The sequence below is a fragment of the Callorhinchus milii genome, unplaced genomic scaffold, assembly GCF_018977255.1.
Source record: "Callorhinchus milii isolate IMCB2004 unplaced genomic scaffold, IMCB_Cmil_1.0 Scaffold17, whole genome shotgun sequence".
NCBI classification, from domain to species: Eukaryota; Metazoa; Chordata; class Chondrichthyes; order Chimaeriformes; family Callorhinchidae; genus Callorhinchus; species Callorhinchus milii.
The window spans coordinates 1,367,159-1,388,693 of NW_024704758.1; the positions used below are offsets into that span (position 1 = coordinate 1,367,159).

At 55.4% G+C, this 21,535-nt stretch overlaps 1 protein-coding gene across 1 annotated transcript in view; it reads left to right on the forward strand.

The window, feature by feature from the left end:
• LOC103172674 (diacylglycerol kinase zeta-like) overlaps positions 1 to 21,535 on the forward strand; it is a 71,442-nt gene that overhangs the window by 41,077 nt on the left and 8,830 nt on the right. Inside the window, exons 15-30 of the mRNA XM_042341649.1 lie at positions 634 to 774; positions 1,265 to 1,343; positions 1,472 to 1,527; positions 1,662 to 1,724; positions 2,181 to 2,254; positions 3,063 to 3,174; positions 4,136 to 4,335; positions 4,877 to 4,977; positions 6,333 to 6,412; positions 7,139 to 7,183; positions 8,280 to 8,349; positions 11,939 to 11,953; positions 15,125 to 15,165; positions 16,198 to 16,370; positions 17,799 to 17,897; positions 19,732 to 19,845. Coding sequence (XP_042197583.1) covers positions 634 to 774; positions 1,265 to 1,343; positions 1,472 to 1,527; positions 1,662 to 1,724; positions 2,181 to 2,254; positions 3,063 to 3,174; positions 4,136 to 4,335; positions 4,877 to 4,977; positions 6,333 to 6,412; positions 7,139 to 7,183; positions 8,280 to 8,349; positions 11,939 to 11,953; positions 15,125 to 15,165; positions 16,198 to 16,370; positions 17,799 to 17,897; positions 19,732 to 19,845 — 1,463 coding nt within the window. The remainder of the gene's footprint in view (positions 1 to 633; positions 775 to 1,264; positions 1,344 to 1,471; positions 1,528 to 1,661; positions 1,725 to 2,180; positions 2,255 to 3,062; positions 3,175 to 4,135; positions 4,336 to 4,876; positions 4,978 to 6,332; positions 6,413 to 7,138; positions 7,184 to 8,279; positions 8,350 to 11,938; positions 11,954 to 15,124; positions 15,166 to 16,197; positions 16,371 to 17,798; positions 17,898 to 19,731; positions 19,846 to 21,535) is intronic.

Sequence of the window (21,535 nt, forward strand, 5' to 3'; positions counted from 1 at the left end):
TCTACATGGCCCCAAGCGTGCCCCAATTTAAGAATTGATCCCTTAACTTTGAACGTCTTTCAGTGAGGAATACCTGGCCAGGACCCTCAACTGGGCGGGGTGAGTGTCCCGGACCATCGACCACACCCCCACCGCCCGCAACCTGCGCCAGCCGGCAAACCCCGGGGAACACAGGGCAAAACAATAATAATTATAATAATAATCCGTGCATTTGACCCGCCCCCATCACGTCTCCCACGTCTCAAAGCGCTTCACAGGATAACACTGTAAAGTGGGGTGACTGTGCATTTTGTGGGCGAAACGCGGCAGCCAATTGCGCGCAGACGTATATTAACCTCTCTGTCTCTCTATGTCCCTCTCTCCCCTCTATCTATGTGTCACTCTCTCCCTCTCTGTCGGCCTGTCTCTCTCTCTTTGCATCTCTGCCTCGCCCTTTATTGCTCCTCACCCCCTCTCTCTCTCCCCCCCCCCCGCTCTCCATCTCCCCCACTTTCTTTTGCCCCTTCTCTACTCCCCTCTCTCGCTCTCTTTCTTCACTATGTCTCTCCCCCTGTTTCTCTTCCCCACCTCTCTCTCTCTCCCCCCCCCCTCCCCACTCTTCTTCTCTCTCTCTTTGGGGTGGGGGGGGTTCAGGGCTACACTGATGAGCCGGTGACAAAGATCCTGTCCCACGTGGAGGACGGGAACATTGTGCAGTTGGATCGCTGGACACTGCAGCAGGAGAGGAACGGAGAGGCCACCCCCGAGGAGAGAGACGAGCCGGCCGCAGAGAAGGTGTGTCCGGCGAGGAGAGGGAGGGGGAGGCGGTCCCGGGGCAGTGAGTGAGGGGGGTGAGTGGGGAGGGAGAGCGAGGAGTGAGTGAGGGGGTGAGAGGGGAGCAAGGCAGTTGGAGAGGTGGAGAGGGGGGGGGTGGGGGCGGAGGGAGCAATGGGGGCGAGGGAGAGGTCGGGAGAACCGAGGGGAGAGGGGAGTGAGGGGAGGGGAAGGGTCGGAGTGAGGAGAGGGGGTGAGGGGAGAGGGGGAGCAACGGGCGAGAGGGGGAGTGGGGAGCAGGGGGAGAGGGGAGGGGGGAGCAAGGCAGTTGCACAGGGAATAGAGAGTGGGCTGGGGAGCAAGTTGAAGGTGGGGGGGATGTGTATCCCTGCGGGAGCCGGGACGTGTGTGGTGGGACAGTGACTCCCCGTGGTGGGGGGGGGGGTATTGACCGTGGGGTAATGATTGCTGACGACAGTTGCTACGTGCACCCCCCCCCCCCTCTCCGCAGCTTCCCCTCGACGTCTTCAACAACTATTTCAGCCTCGGTTTCGATGCCCACGTCACACTGGAATTCCACGAATCCAGAGGTTCGTTCCCGGGGGAGGGAAGGGGTTGCTGTGGGGGGGGTCGGTGGGGGTGGTGGGGGGGGGATCGGGGCGGGAGGGTGGATTTTGAGGCGAGTGGAGCGGGGCTAACCCCCCGGTCTGTGTTGCAGAAGCCAAGCCGGAGAAGTTCAACAGCCGCTTTAAGAATAAAATGTTCTATGCCGGGGTGAGTAACATTGCCCCCGATCCCCCCCCCGAGACTTGGCTGCCCTCACCCCCCACCCCCCACCACCCCCCAGGCTGGTGACCCGTGTAACTCTCTCTTCCCCCCTTTCCCCCTTTCTCTCTCTCTCTCTCCAGACGGCGTTCTCAGATTTCCTGATGGGAAGCTCCAAAGATTTAGCCAAACACATCAAGGTGGTGGTGAGTGAACACAGTTACTCCATCAACAGCAGCCTGCACCCCTCCCCGCCACACCTCCCAACTAATGCCCCCCCCCACTCCCCCCTTCTCTGGTGCTCTCCCTCTCTCCCCCACCACCCACCTACAGGTTCTCCCTCTCCCCCCACTTCTCCCGCTCCCCCTACGAGTTGTATCCCCCTCCCACCCACCCCAACCCCCTCCTCGCAGGCGCTCCCCCTCCCCTCTTGAAGGCTTTATCCCCGCCTCCCCTCCCTGCGGTCTCTCTCCCCCCGCGCCACCGCGCCCCCCGTCGCAGGCTGTCCCCCCACCCTCCCACCGTGAGCGCTCTCTCTCCCCTCCTCCGCCCTCTGTCACCTTCAGCGTCTCGCCCATGTTGTGGGTCCCTCGCCTCGCTGCCGTCACGTAACCTTTACCCTCTCGCTCGCCCCCCACCCTCCCCCCCCCTCTCCCCCACAGTGTGACGGGACGGACTTAACGTCAAAGATTCAGGACCTGAAGTTGCAGTGCATCGTGTTCCTGAACATCCCCAGGTGAGGAGGAGCTCGAGGGTGGGAGGGTGAGGGACAGGGTGTCTGTGAGGTGGTGTGTGAGCGAGCGAGGGAGGGAGCGAGTGAGAGGGTGTGTGGGCGAGTGAGGGAGTGTATGAGCGAGTGAGAGGGAGTGTGTGAGCGAGTGAAGGAGTGTATGAGCGAGTGAGAGGGTGTGTGAGCGAGTGAGAGAGGGAGTGTGAGCGAGTGTGAGGGAGTGTGAGCGAGTGAGGGAGTGTGAGCGAGTGTGAGCGAGTGAGAGGGAGTGTGTGAGCGAATGAGGGAGTGTATGAGTGAACAAGATGGAATGTGTGAGCGAGCGAGGGGGAGTGTGTGAGCGAGTGAGAGGGAGTGTGTGAGGGAGTGAGAGGGTGTGTGAGGGAGCGTGTGAGCGAGCGAAGGGGGAGAGTATGAGCGAGCGAGTGGGAGCGTGAGAGCGAGCGAGAGGGAGCGTGCGGGCGAGCGAGGGGGAGCGTACGAGCGAGCGAGGGGGGAGCGTGAGAGCGAGCGAGGGGGAGCGTGCGAGCGAGCGTGTGAGCGAGCGAGGGGGGAGCGTGCGGGCGAGCGAGGGGGGAGCGTGCGGGCGAGCGAGGGGGGAGCGTGCGGGCGAGCGAGGGGGGAGCGTGCGGGCGAGCGAGGGGGAGCGTGCGGGCGAGCGAGGGGGGAGCGTGCGGGCGAGCGAGGGGGGAGCGTGCGGGCGAGCGAGGGGGGAGCGTGCGAGCGAGCGAGGGGGGAGCGTGCGGGCGAGCGAGGGGGAGCGTGTGAGGGGGATGTGAAGCCATGTTGTCCTGACGCTGGGCTGTGGCTGTAGGTACTGTGCTGGCACCGTGCCGTGGGGAAACCCGAGTGAGCACCACGACTTCGAGCCCCAGCGACACGACGATGGCTACATCGAGGTCATCGGCTTCACCATGGCCTCACTGGTGAGATCAGCATCTCTCGCTCTCTCTCGCGTGGCGGAGTCGGGTGGTGGGGGGGGTGGGGTGGGGGGGGGCGGAGTGGGGGGGTAATTATCCCTTCAAAACAACAAATAAATTAAAAATAATAATAATGATTTGGTCACTCGATCCACGGCTGTTTGCGGGGACGCTGCTGTGCGCGGTCGGCTGCCGCGTTTCGCCCACAAAAGACACAGTGGCTACACTTTACAGTGTGTCCTGTGAAGCGCTTTGAGACGTCTCGAAGACGCGATGAGGCACTGTATCAATTGCGAGGATTATTATTATTATTATTATTATTATTATTATTATTATTATTATTATTATTATTATTATTATTATCCCGGTGATGGCCGGCCGGGACTCTGGGGGAACTGAACTCCTTTCTCTCTCTCTCTCTCTCTCTCTGACATCCCGGGCGGTATCGTGCCCGAGCGGGACGGGCGCAGGTTACTGTCTGGACTGTAGGGGGCGACGTCACATTGCGTTACTTTGAGACTCTTCTCATCCGTTGACGCGCGAACATTGCTATTTCTTTCTCTCGTTCTTTTGTTCTTTCTTTCGCTCCTTCTTTCACTGTTGCTCTCTCTTTCACTCTTCTGTTCTTTCGTTCGTTCGTTCGTTCGTTTTTCTTTCTTTCTTTCTTCTTTCTTTTTCTTTCTTTCTTTCTTTCTTCTTTCTTTCTTTCTTTCTTTCTTTCTTTCTTTCTTTTTTTCTTTCTTTCTTTCTCTCTCTCTCTCTCTCTCTCTCTCTCTCCCTCCCTCCCTCCCTCCCTCCCTCCCCCCTGCCCCCCAGCTGGGGTGCAAACCCTTGACTGCCTTGGGACGTCCTCCCCCAAGTTTCTCACGGGCGGGGGCTTTGGGAGGGTGTGGGGGGTGGAACGGGGGACTGTGTGACCCGCGAACAGCTCGTGACTGTAGATGTGTTGTTGTTGTTGTTGTTGTAGGCTGCTCTGCACGTGGGAGGTCACGGCGAGCGGCTGAACCAGTGCCGCGAGGTCACCCTCACCACGTACAAGCCCATCCCCATGCAGGTGGACGGGGAGCCCTGCAAGCTCGCCCCGTCCGTCATCCACATCTCCCTGCGCAACCAGGCCAACATGGTGCAGAAAACCAAGAGACGCACCTCCATTCCTCTCCTCAACGAGTGAGTAACCGTGTGAACCCCCCCTCCCCGCGAGAGAGCCAGAGCCCCCCAACCCCACCCCACACCTCCACACCTCACTGTCTACCCCTATCCCCCGCTCCCCCCACTGGAGCTCTCTACTCTAACCCCATTCCCCTGCTCTCTCTCTCTCTCTCTCTTTCTTTCTCTCTCTCCCCATCGTGTGTGCGCTGGGGCTCGCTCCCCTCCACGTGAATGAATGTAAAGATGGAGAGAGAGGGAGAGGGAGAGAAGACTGGGATGAGGTGACCGCACAGGCCAAACCCAGTCAAGCGACAAGAACGTGCCCTTACCTGGAGCCTCAGTGTAGAACATGGTCCCCGGCTGCGATGCTCTGCTCCGAGAAGCCCACCCGCCCGCCCACTCGCCCGCCCGCTCACTCGCCCGCCCGCCTGCATGCCCGCCCGCTCGCCCACTCGCCCGCCCGCTCACTCGCCCGCCCGCCTGCATGCCCGCTCGCCCGCTCGCTCGCCCCCCCGCCCGCCCGCTGTCGGTTTGCTGATCGGTTGGTGATGTGCCTCAGTCAGCAGACAGTGCCGGAGCGGCTGAGGATACGTGTGAGTCGCATCAGCATGCACGACTACGAGGCCTTGCACTACGACAAGGAGAAGCTAAAGGAAGCCTGTGAGTGACGCTGCCACGTGCAGTGTCTCCTTTCATTCACAACGTTCCTGTGGCTCTGTGTGCGTGTGTTCGTGTCATGCGTGTGTTTGTGTCCCGCGTGTGTTTGTGTCGTGTGTGTGTGTGTGTTTGTGTCATGCGTATGTTTGTGTCGTGTGTGTTTGCGTCGTGCGAGTGTTGGCGTCGTGTGTGTTCGTATGCCCGTGTTTGTGTCATGCGTGCCCTTGTGTCTTGCTTGTGTTGTGTGTGTTCGTGTCATGTGTGAGTTTGTGTCGGGTGTGGTTTGTGTCGCGTGTGCAATTGCTTGTGTTGTGCGCGTGCGCGCGCGCGTGTGTGAGAGCGAGAGATATAAAACGTAGGAAAGCAGGAACAGGAGGAGGAGGCCGTTCACGACTGTTTGTGGGGACGCCGCTGTGCGCAATTGGCTGCTGCGTTTCGCCCGCAAAATACAACAACAACAACAACAACAAAATGACATTTATAGAGCGCCTTTCACGTCGGGAGGACATCCCAAAGCGCTGAACAGTCAGGTGTCGGGGCCCGAGCGTGGGGGAGGGGGGATGTAGGGGTGAGGGAAGGCAGAGAGGTGTGAGGGAGACCAAAGGCACAGTCGAAGAGGAGGGTCTTGAGGCCGGCTTTGAAGGAGGCAACGGAGGAAGCGAGGCCAAGGGACCATGGGATGGAGTTCCAGAGTGTGGGGGCAGAGAGGCTGAAAGCCCAAACACCGATGGTATACACAGTCAATTCACTTTACAGTGACTTTACTGTGAAGCGCTTTGAGACGTCTCGAAGACGTGATGAGGCGCTGTGTCAGTTACAAGAATTATTATTATTATTATTATTAAGTGACTTGTCCACCAGGTGGCAGTGTTGGGCAGGTCAACCCCATCTCTCCTGTTGGGGAGTGTTGAGCGCGATGGACCGATGGAGCTCTCTCTGTCCTCCTCAATGAGGGGTGGGGGGAGTTTGTCGGTCTTAAATAAACAGTGCCAGTCCAAGTGGGGGGGAAGGGGGCTTGAACCCAGTCTAAGTGGGGGGGAAGGGGGCTTGAACCCAGTCTAAGTGGGGGGGAAGGGGGCTTGAACCCACAACCTTCTGACCTGGAGGTGGGAGTGAGAGTGACTGAGGAATGAGTTGTCTGTAGCGAGTTTGGGGGTCCTGTGACTGTGGGTCGGGAGGTTTGACGTGATGCAGAATGATTTTCTGACGATCACGATGTTGTGAATCTCTTTTTTTCTCTCCCTCTCTTCCTCTCTCCCTCTCCCCCTCGCTCTCTCCCCCGCTCTCTTTCCCCTTCTCTCTGTCTCCCCCCCTCTCTCTCCCTCTTTCCTTCTCTCCCTCCCTCTCTCTCCACACAGCGGTTCCTCTGGGCATCATCGTGGTTCCTGGGGACAGTGACCTGGAAATGTGTCGCACGCAAATCGAGAGGCTTCAGGAGGTATGTCTCCCCCCCCACCCCCCCACCACATCCCCGCCCCTCATCCTCACCATGCCCCCTCCATCACCCCCCCGCCCCCATCCTGCACCCCCCACTCCCCACAATCAGAGCTGTACCCATGCTATGAATTGGACGGAGACGATGAGGCTGTTGCTGTTGTTGTTAAAACCCACTCCGTTTACCCCGCCTGCCCGCCCGCCAGCCTTCGCACCACCTTCACAGCCGCCGGGGATGTTGGGGTCCCATTTTTGCGCCGTTTCTTGATGGGATTTCTTAACCAATCAAGAAATGTCTCAATTAAGCCGCTTCTTCATTTAAGAAATCACAAACCCTGTAACCCAGAATCGTGGGAAAAAATACACGGCCAATTCACTCGACAGCCTGGTCTGTGAAGCGCTTTGAGACGTCTCGGCGACGTGATCAGGCGCTGTATCAATTGAGAGGATTATTATTATTAATAAATATGATTATCTGTCTGTCTCGTCGCTCCTGTAACATCTCTCTCTGAGCTTCCGTTGCATCTGAGCTCACAAGCTGGCAACAGTCATCTCATCCCAGCGCCTTCTGATACGCAAGGAGAAGTGATGTTGATCTCCCCCCCTCCCCCAACCACCACCAACCCTCCTCCTCCCCCGCGCAGCCCCCTTCCTTCCCCCTTCCTCCCCCCCTGTGGTTGCTATGTGGCTGCGGACTGACGCACTACTAGATCTCGTGCCTCTTCCTCAGGATTTACCAGTGGTTCATCCCTCACTCCAGCGCCTGGTCCTTCAGGTTTGTGAACCAGGCCCACACACCCACCGTCCCCCTCCCCTCTGCATCCCTCTTCCTCCTCAGCATGTGCCCCCCCACTCCCACTTCCTCATCCCCACCCCCCGCTTGTGCTGACTCATCACACACCATCATGACGCTGTTGAGAGCCAAGCATGAAACCCATGGGTCACGTGTGCACCCAGAGCTCCTGTGTCTGTGTATGTGTGTGTTTGTGTATGGGCACGGGGCATTTGCATGTAATGAGGGGGTCACGTGTGTGATGTGTGTGTGAGGTCTGACTCCCGTGTGGTTCAGTGCAGTCGGCCCCTGTGAACCCAGGTCACCGGGTGTCTAACCCCCTCTGACACTACGGGATTAGTGTCGTTAAAGGAATGGGGAACAAGCAGTGGGAATAGGGTTAGAATAGAGAGTTCCAGTGGGGGAGCGAGCCCCAGCAGGTCATCTGTCCGCTAGCACTTTGCAGTAGAATTTGCACACCTGGAAAAGGTAAGCGAGCGGAATGCAGACAGGTGAGCCACTCCCCCTCCCGCCACTCCCTCAGGCTCATGAGACAGCAATCATTCCGGGGCAGTTTTGGAGCTGACTGTTAGACACCTGACAGGTGAGCCTGACTTATTGGGAGTGGGGGAGGTTGTGGGGTGGAGGATAGGGGGGGTGCAGCGAGAGATCCTGTCACTGTGAATCCTAACAGCGGTTTTGCTGAGTTTCAATCATTGACGAGAATCTGGGAGGGGGGCAGAGGACATGCCAACATGTCCGACTCGTCTCTGAGTCAGAAGGTTGTGGGTTCAAGCCCTCCTCCTCCTCTTGCCCCCTCCCCCACCCCATTCCCTCGCATTCCCAGTCTAGGCTGAGGCTTCAGGACAGTGTAGCAGATCAACAGCAACTAGTATTTACATGGCGTCCATCGCCCAGGGGTAGAAGGAGGTGTGGGAGTCTGAGAGTGACCAACGAAGCTTGACGGCTGACTTCAAACCTGATCCCTTCATGCATTGCACGGCTCAAGCATGGCTGCCTGTTCCAGTCGCCTCCCGTACTGCGGTAACAGAGGGTGTCCCAACTCACGGTCTAACCCACCCGTCACCTTCCATTGCAGGAGGGCGATGGCACCAAGTCCAGAACTTTGTCTTCACAGAAGCTGTCTCCCAAATGGTGTTTCCTGGACTGTAAGTATCTCCTGATGGATGTGTGAGGAAGCTTGCCGTGTGTCGGAGCCCCCCCCACCCCCTCCACTCCCCCTCCCCCTCCCTCTCCCCCCTCCCCCCTGGGGATGCTGCTCTGGGGAGAATGTGGGGAAAGCAAAACCCAGCCTCCCTCCCCCCACCAAACCCAGTGTGGCATCTACTCCGTTTGTTTTGAAAACAACAACAACAAAAGTTACAGGCGTTTCAACAGCAAATGGTGTTATGGGGGGGTTGACGTGAGTGAGTGAGTGAGTGACACTTTCACATCATGCTCCATCTGGCTCCGACCTTTCACTTCTGGGACTTGGGCGAGGGTACCTTCATATGCCTCCTCCCCCCCCCCACCCCGCCGCCAAGTCTGCTGGGTTGGAGTGCAGGGGGTGGGGGTGGGTTCGTGGTGGGGGTAGCAGAGCCACTGACAACAGTGTTTATCAAAGGCTGGTGTGTTGTCCTCCTGTATGTGGAGAGCAGGGAGAAAAGACTGGGAGTCGAGATGCAGTTTGCTTCACCTTAAGAGCATAAGAATTCCGTTCGAAAGAAGACCAAGGCCCATCCAGTTCACCCTCCACCATCCTGCCAGTCGCGTGACATGTCGTGCCCCAAACTATACACCGTGAATCGGGGAAAGCGTCCGTAAGGACTTGATCTGTGAGAATAAGGCCAGGGGTTGAGATGGGATGATTGACTTTTGTTTGGAGCGGTGGGAAGGAGGCGGAGGAGGAGGAGGAGGAGGAGGAAGCCGGAGTGAGAGATGTGCAGATAGCTCTGTCTGCTGAGAGCTCACCTGAGCATTGGGTGGGAGGGAGCGGATAGATAGATTGACTAAGGAAGGTGTGTGTGTGTGTGTGTATGAGAGGGGAGGTGGGTGTGAAAGAATGCCACATGGATGTGAACCACAGAGCAATGTGACATGTTCATACAAGTCTTCAGGAATGGTAGATGCTTCTTATCTGACCTGAGGACCCTGTATTGATAGCTCAGTAAAGCTCCATCAAAGGGTGCCTTTGGCCTGCCCTGTGCAGGTTTGCTTTGTAACCCTGTGGCTAGTCAGGAAGCAGTGTCCTCTCACACAGCCTCTTAATCCTTGCTGTGGATCATTCCCACAAATGCGGAGTTCCCGTAGCGTACTGGTTAGCGCGAGCGAGAGGACCTGGGTTGGATTCCCAGGCGGGTCAGGGCCAAACCTTAGGTAAGTTTCCTTACGCTTTCCGGAGGTAATAATCCCTCCCCCACCCCAAAAAAATATTAAAAATTTGGTCGCTCAATCCACGACTGTATGTGGGACGCTGCTGTGTGCAATTGGCTGCCGTGTTTTGCCAAGTACGCAGTCACTACACTTTAAGTATACTCTGTGAAGTGCTTTGAGACGGCGCGATGACGTGATAAGGCGCTATTTGAAATGCAAGGATTATTATGAATGGTTTATTCATTCCCCCACCTCTCTCTCTCCCTCTCTCTCTCTCTACTTCACTCTTGCGTGGGCTCACTCCACCCCACCAAGGGTATTGTCCTCTCTCTTTCTCCCCCTCCTCCCCCCCCGACCCCCACCGCCATCCCCACTCCCCTGAACAAAGTAGTCGAGCTCATTAATCACCAGCAACCTTTGTGCCCAGAGCCTGTCAGACGCTCTTTCCACTGAACGCACCTCCTGGCTGCGCTGTTCTGTGCGGCGGGCCCGGTTATTAATGACCCACGTGCCCGGGTGTTTACCCGCGCGGCGTTCCCAAGGCCTCGGGATTATATCAGTTTATTGTCCACGATGATAATAATCCTCGCATTTGGTAATGGCGCCTTTCACGGCGGGAGGACGTCTCAAAGCGCTTCATGGGATTTCACTGTAAAGCGGAGGTAGTGACCGCACGATGCGTGGGCGAACCCGGCAGCCTATCTGAGCACAGAGAGTCCCCGCAAACCGCCATGAAGTGAACGACCAATTTTCTTTGTTATTTGGGGGATTGTTGGCCGGGACATCGGGGCTGGGGCTGGCGGTGGGGGCGGGGAGCGAACCCCCCCCTTCAGTTTTTAGTTTAATTTAACACCATTATTCTGCCAGGTAGGAAAGGCTGGAGAGCAGAGAGTTAGTTAGCACGAGAGGTAGACAGTTTCTGGTTCTGCCTCACCCCCAAATTTAACACCATTATTCTGCCAGAACTTAGTCCCATTCGGAGCTCGTACAGCGGTGGTGGCGGTGGGTGTTTGGGGGGGTGGGGGCGGGTGGTGTGGGGGGAGGAATCAGTGTGACGTAGACTTAATGCGGTAACTGGATATTGCTGTGCTCAGTGCTGTGATGGCTGTCTGGCTGTTTGCTGCCACGTCTTGTTATTGCTGTCGTTGTCGTTTACCACGAATCCACTTGAGAAAACAAGACGCAGTTTTAGCTCCGTGCCAGCGCGTAAGAAGCCATCGGGTATTTTTCCGAGCGTTTTCTCCCATCCCACGTGGATGGCGGGGTGGTGGTGGTGATGGTAGTGGTGGTGTTGGGGGGGGTCAAGAGAGGTAGAGGAAGGGTAGAATGATCGATGAGGACGTCCTCCCGACGTGAAAGGCGCTCTATAAATGGAATCTTGTTGTTGTTGAGGGAGATTGAAATGGGGGTGGGGGGTGGGGGGGGTGGGTCTAATTATGAAGGGTGCTGGTTTACAGCAGAGGGAGAGACAGAGACAGAGACTGAGCGACTCACCCAGTCTGACTTGGACTCAAACCCAGATCCCCGGCGTGAAAGGAAGAGTGTGAAATGTTACACACACTCACACTCACACACACCCCGTGTAACATTTCAGGGCGAAGCTCTCGGACGTACTGTGCGTCCAAACCCTCCTCCCGATCTGATGGTTTCCATCTGTCTGTCCTTCCATGAAACTCAACAGTTCATTCAACCTCCCTTTCCACCAACACCCACCCCCCAACCCCTTCGTTTATCAGATCGATAAACATCAGCCCACGGCATCCTTTTAACCCTTAACCCACCTAATAAGACAGCGCTCCACCACTGAGCTCGCTCGTCATGCTAGCTGTTGAGCGGTGGATTAAGTGTTAGGGGCCATGCTGGCATTTGATAAGTGTGCGGCTCATTAGATACGGTGGCTTTGATTGTGATCGGGGGTAGTCTCATCCTGGGCATGCTACAAATCATTGCCCCACCCCACAACCGCCCCTTCCCTACCCACCATCCCCCACCTTCAGCCATGACCTCCATTGACACAGTGTCCTTGTGCACCATTCTGTCACCCAGTGCCTCATTGCCTCACCACCTAACATCATAAGGGACTGACCGGATTAATGACAGAGGCACAGGTTGTCCCTGATTGTGCTACTGAGGATCTGGTTTATCTCTCGTTCGCTAACGCTCCCACACTCCCCACCACCATACCACCCCCGCCCCCTCCAAGCCCCCCCTAATCCTCAACAGGACCACAGCTCCCCCACTCCCTGGTCCGGACCACCACTCCCTCCAAAACACCACAGGACCACTTGTGCCTCTGGAATTGGTCCTTGCCCGCCACTAATCTCGTGCGATGTTGTAACAGGATTCTTCTTCTGTTTTTCCTACACTTACCTTGTTTCTTAAAAGGTGGATTACGACACGGTGAGTACACACGCGGGCACGCTGAGCTGACGTTGAGCGTTGTAAAGCCAGCCCTTTCAGCCTGTACTGGACCTGAGCTTAGCCGTGCCACCTTCAACCGGGGAGGGCGAATTGGAACCCGAGGGTTAGGGAGGGAGGAAACAGCCGAGGTTCCTGCTCCTGGGTGCTCTGCAGCGCCCTCTATTGGTCACGTGCTGTGTGTGCGTTTGTACGTGTGTGCATGTGTGGCAGCCGGTGAGGGGTGGGGGGAGAGGTCGAGTGGCTCAGCCGACACTCACTTCCAAAGGCTCAGTACGTGAACAATGGCCACTCGGGGTGGGGTGAGGTGGGTCGGGGGGAGTGGGGTGGGGGGGGCAGCACTGGGGGGCACCAGCCTCCAGAACATCACCCTGGCGACAGGAAGCCAGACCGGGCTGAAGAGGTGTACTTAAGAGGGGAAGAATATTCAAAAAATAATTGGACGCGCTAACATTTTTGGGGGTGAAAAAAAAGACCTTAGTTATGGCCAGATATTTGGACACCGTTGTACGAAGGATGTAACAGCAGTGACTTAACGCCGCCCCCCTACATTTGAGACGAGAAGGTTAAAGCACCCGATTGGGTGTCGTCACAGGGGTAAGAGGAGGGGAAATGGGTGGGACCTGTGTGGCGTATAAAGATTGGCACGGACGAGTTGGGTGGAGTTGGCCTGTTTCCGCCGCCCTGTCCCTCTGGATGAAGTGTTCTGACAAGTGCAACGTGACAGAACCTGAGTGGGTGGTTTGACCTTTGAGTTTGTCCCGCGGGCATTTGCATGAGCCGAGCCATGGAATTCCACATAGCCTCAGCCCCCCACCGCCAGACCCTCACCGTCCACCGCGTCTTCAAATCCAAGAGTCCTCAGTTTCGGACACCAGGAGGAACTCCCGTCTCTTTTCGAACGGACAGACGGGACCTTGCGTCAGCGTCTGAGCCAAAGGGCGGGACCTCGGACAGTGCAATGCTGCTCAGGTACAAGTGAGCCCAGGCCCGATGCAGGGCTGGAACCCGTGACCTTCTGACTAAAGACTTGAGCCTGGCTGACATCCAGTTCAGGTGCACATGTACTGCCTTTCTCTGCCCTCCGAAAGGCCGCACTAGCTGCTAGCAAATTATTATTAATAATAATAATACCGATCACAATGATAAGTCAAACCCTCGCGTCTGACGCAGCGCCTTTCGAGGTGGGAGGACGTCTCAAAAGCGCTTCACGGGTTTTGCTGTGAAGTGAAGCGTCTGTGGGCATTTTGTGGACGGACGCAGCAGCCAATTCGCACGCGCGCAGTCATTGCCGCTGAACTTTGCTGCTTGTCAGAAGGGTGGCTTGATCCCAGGCTTTGCTCCGTTACTGATGAACGAGGCAGACGGGGGGGTGTGGCAGGGTGGGGGGGTGGGTTATAGGTGTTGTGCCAGAAGTTACGGGAAGCCAGCTGTGAGTCACTTGGTCTGTGTCGACTCCTAACTCCTGCGGGACATCTTTGCGGCGGATGAGAAGCTGCCCAGAGTCGGGGGTGACGTATTATTCTGCTGACCTGTAGGCGATTTATAGTCCAGGCTCCAAACCACACGCAACTGTGGGGACCAACTGACCGACCGACCGACCGACTGACCGGTCAGTGACCGAGTGTGTGTCCATCGCAGAGACCGATGGAGACACCGTGGGGAGTGGGGGGGGGGTCGCGGAAGTCGAGTTTCTCATCGTCTCAGCCTTGAGTCTGGTCACGAGAAACGAGGAGACAATCGTTGCATTTGATACAGCGTCTCTCTTAAGGTTGTTTCTTTGGTGGTGGTGGTGGTGGTGGTTGTTGTTGTTGTGCCGTGTGCCGAACCCGTATCAAATGCGAGGATTGTTGAGCGGCCGTTTGCGAAATGTCACGGTTTTTCAACCGCAACGGCGCGTCGCATGAGACGGTAAAATGCGCGTCAGATGCCGTTAGAAGTGCACCTTCTCTGAACTCCAGGCCTCGGTACCTATCTGGGCCTCTCAGTGTTAAAATAACATCTGTTGGTTTCCACTTAAGGTTGCCCGCAACCCCCCTCACCCCAACCCCCTCTTCAGTTTCCCCTCCCCCACACACACCCACAGCCCCCCCCACCCTCACCCCACGCCTCAATGCCTTAATTAACGGAGAGCAAAGCTCGCCTGTCCGGGGGGATGTGGGGGGGGGCTGGAAACAAACCGAGGAGATAGGACAGGAAAGCCAGCTCAGGCCAAATGTGTTACCAATTACCGTCAGCGCAGGCGGAGAGCCTTGTAATCTCACAGTAAAATCTCCCCACTAGCTTTACGGTCAGGGTGCTCTGCGGTCAGGAGGAACATAGAAACAGGAGGAGGCCATTCAGCCCCTCGAGCCTGTTCCGCCATTCGACTAGATCATGGCCGATCTGTACCTCAACTCCGTTTACCCGCCTTTGCCCCATATGCCTTGATACCCTGACCTAGCAAAAACCTATCCATCCATCCCAGCCTTGAAAATTTGATTGGATGCAGCATCCATAGCCTTTTTGCGGAGAGAGAGGGAGAGAGAGAGAGAGTTCCAGATTTCCCCTCCCCTTTGTGTGCGCGCGCGTGTGTGAGAGACAAACTGCCTCCTGATTTCGCTCCTAAATGGCCTCGCTCTAATTTGTTCTGGAAACCTCCCCCCCCACCCACCCACCAGAGGAAATAGTTTCTCTGTATCTGCCCCATCGAATCCCCTTATCATTTCGAACGCCTCAATTCACGCCCCCTCCCCCTGTCTCGTTGGGGCAGTCGGAAACCGCTCAAACCAATCCACCAACCCAGAAAAAAACCTCGATGAAGTTACGATCACCCTTAGACGTTCAATAGTTTTAGCTTTAACTTAACCCGGGTGAATTTACCTTAAAAAGGCTACAGTGCTGCCCTTCGCCTACCCCCAACCCCACCTCCCTTTCACCTGAAGGGGCAAAATCTGCCGCCCTCAGCACTTACCCACTTTGCCTATAGCTAGAGCGGCTCCTGCGGGTCACGCTAGCTGGGGAAGCAACGCTCCCCCCACCCTCCAATAAAGCAGAATCTCCCCCCACCCCACACACTCCTCCCCTCTGCACAGGCTGACTCGGCTTGCTACAGTAACCAGCAAACGGTGGGTTGCAGACCAGTCGCTAACGCTGATATCTGTGTTTTCCCAGCCACCACAGCCGATCGGTTTTACAGGATCGACCGGGCACAGGTACGTACTGGGCCTCGACTCACTGCCAGCTGCCAGGAAAACATCTGGTTAAACGCTCAACACAACCATGGTCTTAATCTTAGATAATTATTTGGGGAAGACAAGTTCGCAGGGCTATAGGGAGAGAGTAAGGGCGGAGTGGGGTTAATCAGGGCTTTGGGGAGAGCGCGGGGGAGTGGGGTTGATCAGGGCTATGGGGAGAGAGCGGGGGAGTGGGGTTGATCAGGGATATGGGGAGAGAGCGGGGGGAGTGGGGTTGATCAGGTCTATGGGGAGAGAGCGGGGGAGTGGGGTTGAACAGGTCTATGGGGAGAGAGCGGGGGGAGTGGGGTTGATCAGGTCTATGGGGAGAGAGCGGGAGGAGTGGGGTTGATCAGGTCTATGGGGAGAGAGCGGGAGGAGTGGGGTTGATCAGGGCTATGGGAGAGAGCATTGATTTGGAAGCTCTTTTCAAAAGAGCCGGGCACAGACACGATGGGCCGAATGGCCTCCTTCTGTGTTGTATAATTCTATGAGCTTTGAATTGGCTGTAATGTACCAACATGTCCTGGTGCTGTGAATTACTGTGAAGTGGAAGGATTGTGTACATGGAGTCCCATTCCGCAGTGGTTAAAGCGCTCGCCTCGCAAGCGAGAGGACCTGGGTTCGGATCAAAACCTTGGGCACGTTTCTTTACTCCCCCCGCCTCAGTTTACCCAGCAGTAAGTAGGAACCCAGTTGTTAGTCGATTGGCAGATCATTTTTCCGAGGAGTAATAATCCCTTCAAAAAAATAACCCCAACTCCGGGCTCCAGGCTGAGCTAAACACATACTGTTGCCCTCATGAGACATGACTTCACAACAACTTACAACAACAATTTGCGCCCTCCACGCAGGGTAGCGCTTCAGAGCGCTTAACAGTGGCGGAGCCTGACTCCGATCTGGTGGGGTGGGACTTGAGAAAGGAGAGAGAGGAGGGTGGAAGGCGGAGGGATTGAGGGAGAGTGACGTTCACACAGAGGGATATTCATTCCTGTGTCCGCTTCCCTCCAGGAACACTTACACTACGTGACAGACATTTCCCAGGACGAGCTGTTTATCCTGGATCCCGAGCTGGTGATCACAGAGACGGTGGGAACGTCGCCAGGAATGCCGGATCTGGTCGGCTCGTCAGCTTCCTTCTCCTTCCCATCCTGCTCCTCGCCCCCATCATCACCTGTTCCTAGGTAAGAGCCCGGAACATTTCTTGCCTAAATTTCCTGCCTCTCCCCTCCCCCCCACCGCAGCCATAATTACACGAGTGAAGCATTTGTTATACAGTGAGTGTATGAGGTGTGTGTTATACAGTGAGTGTGCGAGGGGTGTGTTATACAGTGAGTGTGTGAGGTGTGTGTTGTACAGTGAGTGTGTGAGGTGTGTGTTAAACAGTGAGTGTGTGAGGTGTGTGTTGTACAGTGAGTGTGTGAGGTGTGTGTTGTACAGTGAGTGTGTGAGGTGTGTGTTGTACAGTGAGTGTGTGAGGTGTGTGTTGTACAGTGAGTGTGTGAGGTGTGTGTTAAATGATGACAGAAGACCTCCCATCTTTCATTTGCAACCTCCATCTTTCCCTCTATGTGTTTCCTATTTCCTCCTATTTTTCCTCCTGGAATCACGCAGCCTCTGATGGTGGAATAACTCAGAGAGGAAGGGCGAGAGGGAGGGAGGGAGATCCAGACAACCAGTCTTGATACCAGCTTCTCAAGAACCAGTCACTTAACACTGGTTCCTAAAGTAAACCCAGAACAAAGCTGTCAGGTTTGCCCAGGTGGCAGGGCAGAGGTTCAGGGTGTGGGGTTGTCTTAGACCAGGGAAGTGTTAATCCAAAATAATAGCAATAACAATCCCTGCAATTGATACAGCGCCTTATCACGTCTTCGAGACGTCTCGAAGCGCTTCACAGGATATACCGTAAAGTGAATTGACGGTATGTTTTGTGGGCGAAACGGGGCAGCCGATTGCACTCAGCGGCGTCCCACGAACAGTTGTGGATTGAAGTGACCGAATTATTATTATTATTATTTTTAATTCCAAACAGAGAATGTGGAAAGAACTACTTCACACAAAAGGTGGTGAGAGCGTGGCAGTCGCTACCTGAAGCCGGTGCTTCAATCAGATAGTGTGGATGCATTCAAGAGGAAGCTAGACATTCACATGAGGGGGCGGGGGGGGGGGGGGAATAGAAAGTGTGTGGGTCTGTAAACCTTTACACAGATGGGGCATCAGGGAGGGAGGTCGAGACTAACACTCTCGCGACTCACTTAAGACCTTGCAAGGCATCTTGTAAGGGGCTTCTCACCCAAACCTCCAGTGCAGACCTGTGATGTCTTAATCTCTCCTCCGTGAGTGTATGAGGGGGCGCAGTGGTAGGGAAGCCCGAGGACAGGGATGGGATGGGGGTCAGGTGATGGAGAACCTAAACCGAGACTAGCTGGTCGCTGTTTGCTGTCGCTCAGATTCTCGATCACTTTGTTGTGGTTCATTTCCGTCTTCAAACTAAAATCTTCTCGTTTTCTCCAATGTTTTCTCTTTGTCTTCTTCTCCTCCTCCTCTCCTCCACTCTCCTCCTCTTCTCCTCTCTCCTCTCCTCTCCTCCTCCCCTCCTCTCCTCTGCTCAGCCCGACCAGCCCTCACTCTGACAGTGAAGCCCTTAACAGAAGACACAAGAAGTCTCTCTTCTCCTCACACTCTGGCTTCCCCTTTCCTGTGAAGAAGAGGTATCGTGTTCTCTTCCCCCCCCCCCCCGTCCCCTGGGCTTCCCCTCCCCTCCCCTCCCCATTGTGGAGGGCACCTCCCTATGTTCAATGCTCTCGTAATAACCTCCAGTGACACTGACCAACTTTAGTCCTGAGCTCCGTGGGCCTTGTCAGAATCCTTGTATTTAACCACCTCGTCAGAACGTCCCCAAATCTTCGGGGCATTTACTGTAAGGTGTAGTGACTGTGTATTTGTAAGCGAATGGGACAGACCTGGCACTCGGCAAGGTCCCACAAAGAACCTCAAAGTGAATGAATAATTTTATTTCGGGGGGGAATTGTCGACCAGGATCCTGGGAGAGAGAGAAACTCCCTCTACTCGAACAGTGCCAGGGGATTATTAATGTACACCTGAACAGCCAGGCTGTTTGACATCTTGGTTTAATGTTTTCCCCCTCCTCCCCCATCACTGCACTGGAGCGTTAGTCTAGACTTGGTTTAAACACACACACAATATTCTGACCCAAGGGCGAGAGGGCGAGTGACCGAGCCAGGCTGACACCTTCACTGCAGTAACTGCGGGAAGAGACTTTGACTGGATTTCTGGTCAAAAGGATGAAAGAGCATAAGATTCTTGAGTGTGTGAGCGAGAGCTGTGGTGTGATGTGTGAGCTGTGGGGTGTGTGTGTGTGTTTTTTCGGTGTGTGTGTGTGTTGAGGTGTGTGTGTTCAGGTGTGTGTGTGTGTGTTGAGGTGTGTAGGTGTGTGTGTGTTCAGGTGTGTGTGTGTGTGTGTTGAGGTGTGTAGGTGTGTGTGTTGAGGTGTGTAGGTGTGTGTGTGTTCAGGTGTGTGTGTGTTGAGGTGTGTAGGTGTGTGTGTGTTGAGGTGTGTGTGTTGAGGTGTGTGTGTGTTGAGACGTGTGTGAGCTGTCAGGATGTGTATATACGGGAGTGAGATGGCTACTCAGTGTCTCCAAAGTGACAAACACTGAAATGCTGTGTGTGTATATGTGATTATGGCTGTGTGCATGCATATAGGTGTATACGTACATGTGTGTATATGTGTGCGCAAACATGTTTGCGTGTGTGTACATAGAAGTATGTATGTGTAAATACACATGTGTGTGCACATATATGGATAAGTACGAGTGTGAAAATATGTATGTGTATACATGTTCATGTGTGTATATACATATAATATACAGATATGTGTGATGTGTGTGTATATACATGGGTGTACGCACATGTATGTTTGTGGACATGTGTGTGTATGTGTGCGTGTGTGTCTAGTTCCGGTCTCTGTCCTGTCTCTCCCCCCACCACCCACCCCCCAGCCCCGCCCCACACCCCCCTCCCTGTAACCCCTCTACAGACCACACCTCGCCCTTGTCCCTCCGACACAGGGTGAACACCCTGAATCCTGCCCCCCTCATTCCCTCGGCCTCCAGCCATTTCCAGGTTCCCCCCGAACATTCCCGTAACACACGGAGAGACAGTTCACTACTGTGTGGTCACTGAGAGACACAGGCCAACTCCCACCACCCACCTGCCCCCCCCCCACCCCTCTCGATCCCAACCCCCAGCTCGGGGCAGGGCCAGACTGGGCCGATCGGAAATAACAACAGGCCCCAAAATCTGCGGTATGGAAATCCGGCAAAATCAACCTCAAATTAAGTCGAGAGAGAGAGAGAGGATTACGGGCTGTGCGGAGTTTAGGAGGGGAGGAGGCCAGGTTTGTGGTGGGAGGGGTTGGAGGTGGGGGGAGTTGGTATGGAACCCAGCAGAGTCCCGAGGGCAGTGAGCGAGCTCGTGACCCTGATTTATTTATCTATTTATTTTATTTTCTCTCCGCTGTAGAATCTCGGACCTGCAGAAAGGTTCTCAGAGGAAGCGAATCTCCAGCGACAGCTCAGTTGCTGAGGCTCTCGCTCACAGTGAGTCGCAAAGAGCCTCGAAGCCTCTGCTCAGCAGGTGAGAGCTTCAAAAGGGAGACGGACGAAAGAGAGAGAGAGAGCAAAGATAGAGAGGAGAGAGAATGAGAGTTATATATGCCCAAGTAAAGCGAGCTCTGGCTCCTGCATTGTGTGACTCCCCCCCCACCCCCCCACCCCCTCGGGCCGGTGAGAACAGACAGCCTCAGGTAACAGTGAAGGTGTCCTTGTTACCTGTGGGAGAGTTCCTGTCCCCGGTGTCAGTTCACAAGGCAGAGTTCCGCAGGCGCCGACTGAAAAGAAGCCGGGGTTGAAAGGCAGACCCACACCTCACTTCGACCTCGTGGTCATTGGTCCGGAGGCTGAGACCGAGTGGAATTCAGGCACCTTGTCTCCAGGTCGGGGTGGGTGTCACCGTGAACAGCCGGGTATCGGACACAACGCAGAAACCCGTCACCGTAACCAGCCGGGTGTCTGACACACACGGACACCCATCACCGTGATCACGTGATCAGCCGGGTGTCTTGACACATACGGACACCCATTACCGTGATCAGCCGGGTGTCTGACACACACGGAAACCCATCACCGTGACCGGTGTCTGACACACACGGAAACCCATCACCGTGACCGGTGCTTGACACACACGGAAACCCATTACCGTGATCAGCCGGGCGTCTGACACACACGGAAACCCATCACCGTGACCAGCCGGTGTCTGACACACACGGAAACCCGTCACTGTGACCAGCCGGTTGTCTGACACACACGGAAACCCATCACCGTGACCAGCCGGTGTCTGACACACATGGAAACCCATCACCGTGACCAGCCGGTGTCTGACACACATGGAAACCCATCACCGTGATCAGCCGGGTGTCTGACACAGGCGGACACCCATCACCATGTGCTTGAGAGTATCAAATCTAACTGAGAATTCCATGCATCCCACTTACATCTGGAAATTCCAGAGACGGAATGGAATACGCACTTTTTCTCTCTCTCTCTCTCTCTCTCCTGCTTACCTAAGGTTGGCCACTTATTACATCAGGATCTCTTCTGGGACTCCAGATCACTGTCTAGAACCCCAGAAGGGTCTAACACCCAACCCCCTCCACCCGAAATTACCGAGGCTCCCCTCTGCCCATCGATAACAAGGAGAGAGCTCTATCACACGCTGGTGATTTGTATAACTCACTGAGTGGGGGCGGAGGGGCTAGACCCACTCGCTGGCACCCCTGTACGTCCTGTATCCATGTTTTTTTGCTCCTAAGTCACTGTTCCTTTAGCCTATTTTTTCCCAAGCTGTGACCGACCATGTTTTTTTTACATCCAGGATCGTCTCAGTCCGGGGTATCTGTCTGCCTGGCTGTTGCGGTGAAGGTGTCTCTCTCTCTCTGTCTCAGTCTGGTTCTCTCTCCGTCTGGGTCTCTCTCTGTCCCAGTCTGGGTGTCTCTCAGTCTGGGTGTCTCTCTGGCTCAGTCTGGGTCTCTCTCAGTCTGGGTCTCTCTCTGTCTCAGTCTGGGTGTCGCTCAGTCTAGGTATCTCTCTGTCTGTCCCAGTCGGTCCCTGTGTTGTTCCTTGTAAATTGGCAAATCCCTACAGCCAGAGAGGGGAGGAGGCAGACTCGAGCTTTGAAGAGAGAAAGTAAACGGACAGTTTAGACGTTTCTACAGTAGAACACCTCTTATCTACATGTGTCCCCATATCCACATCAAGGCTCTGATTGA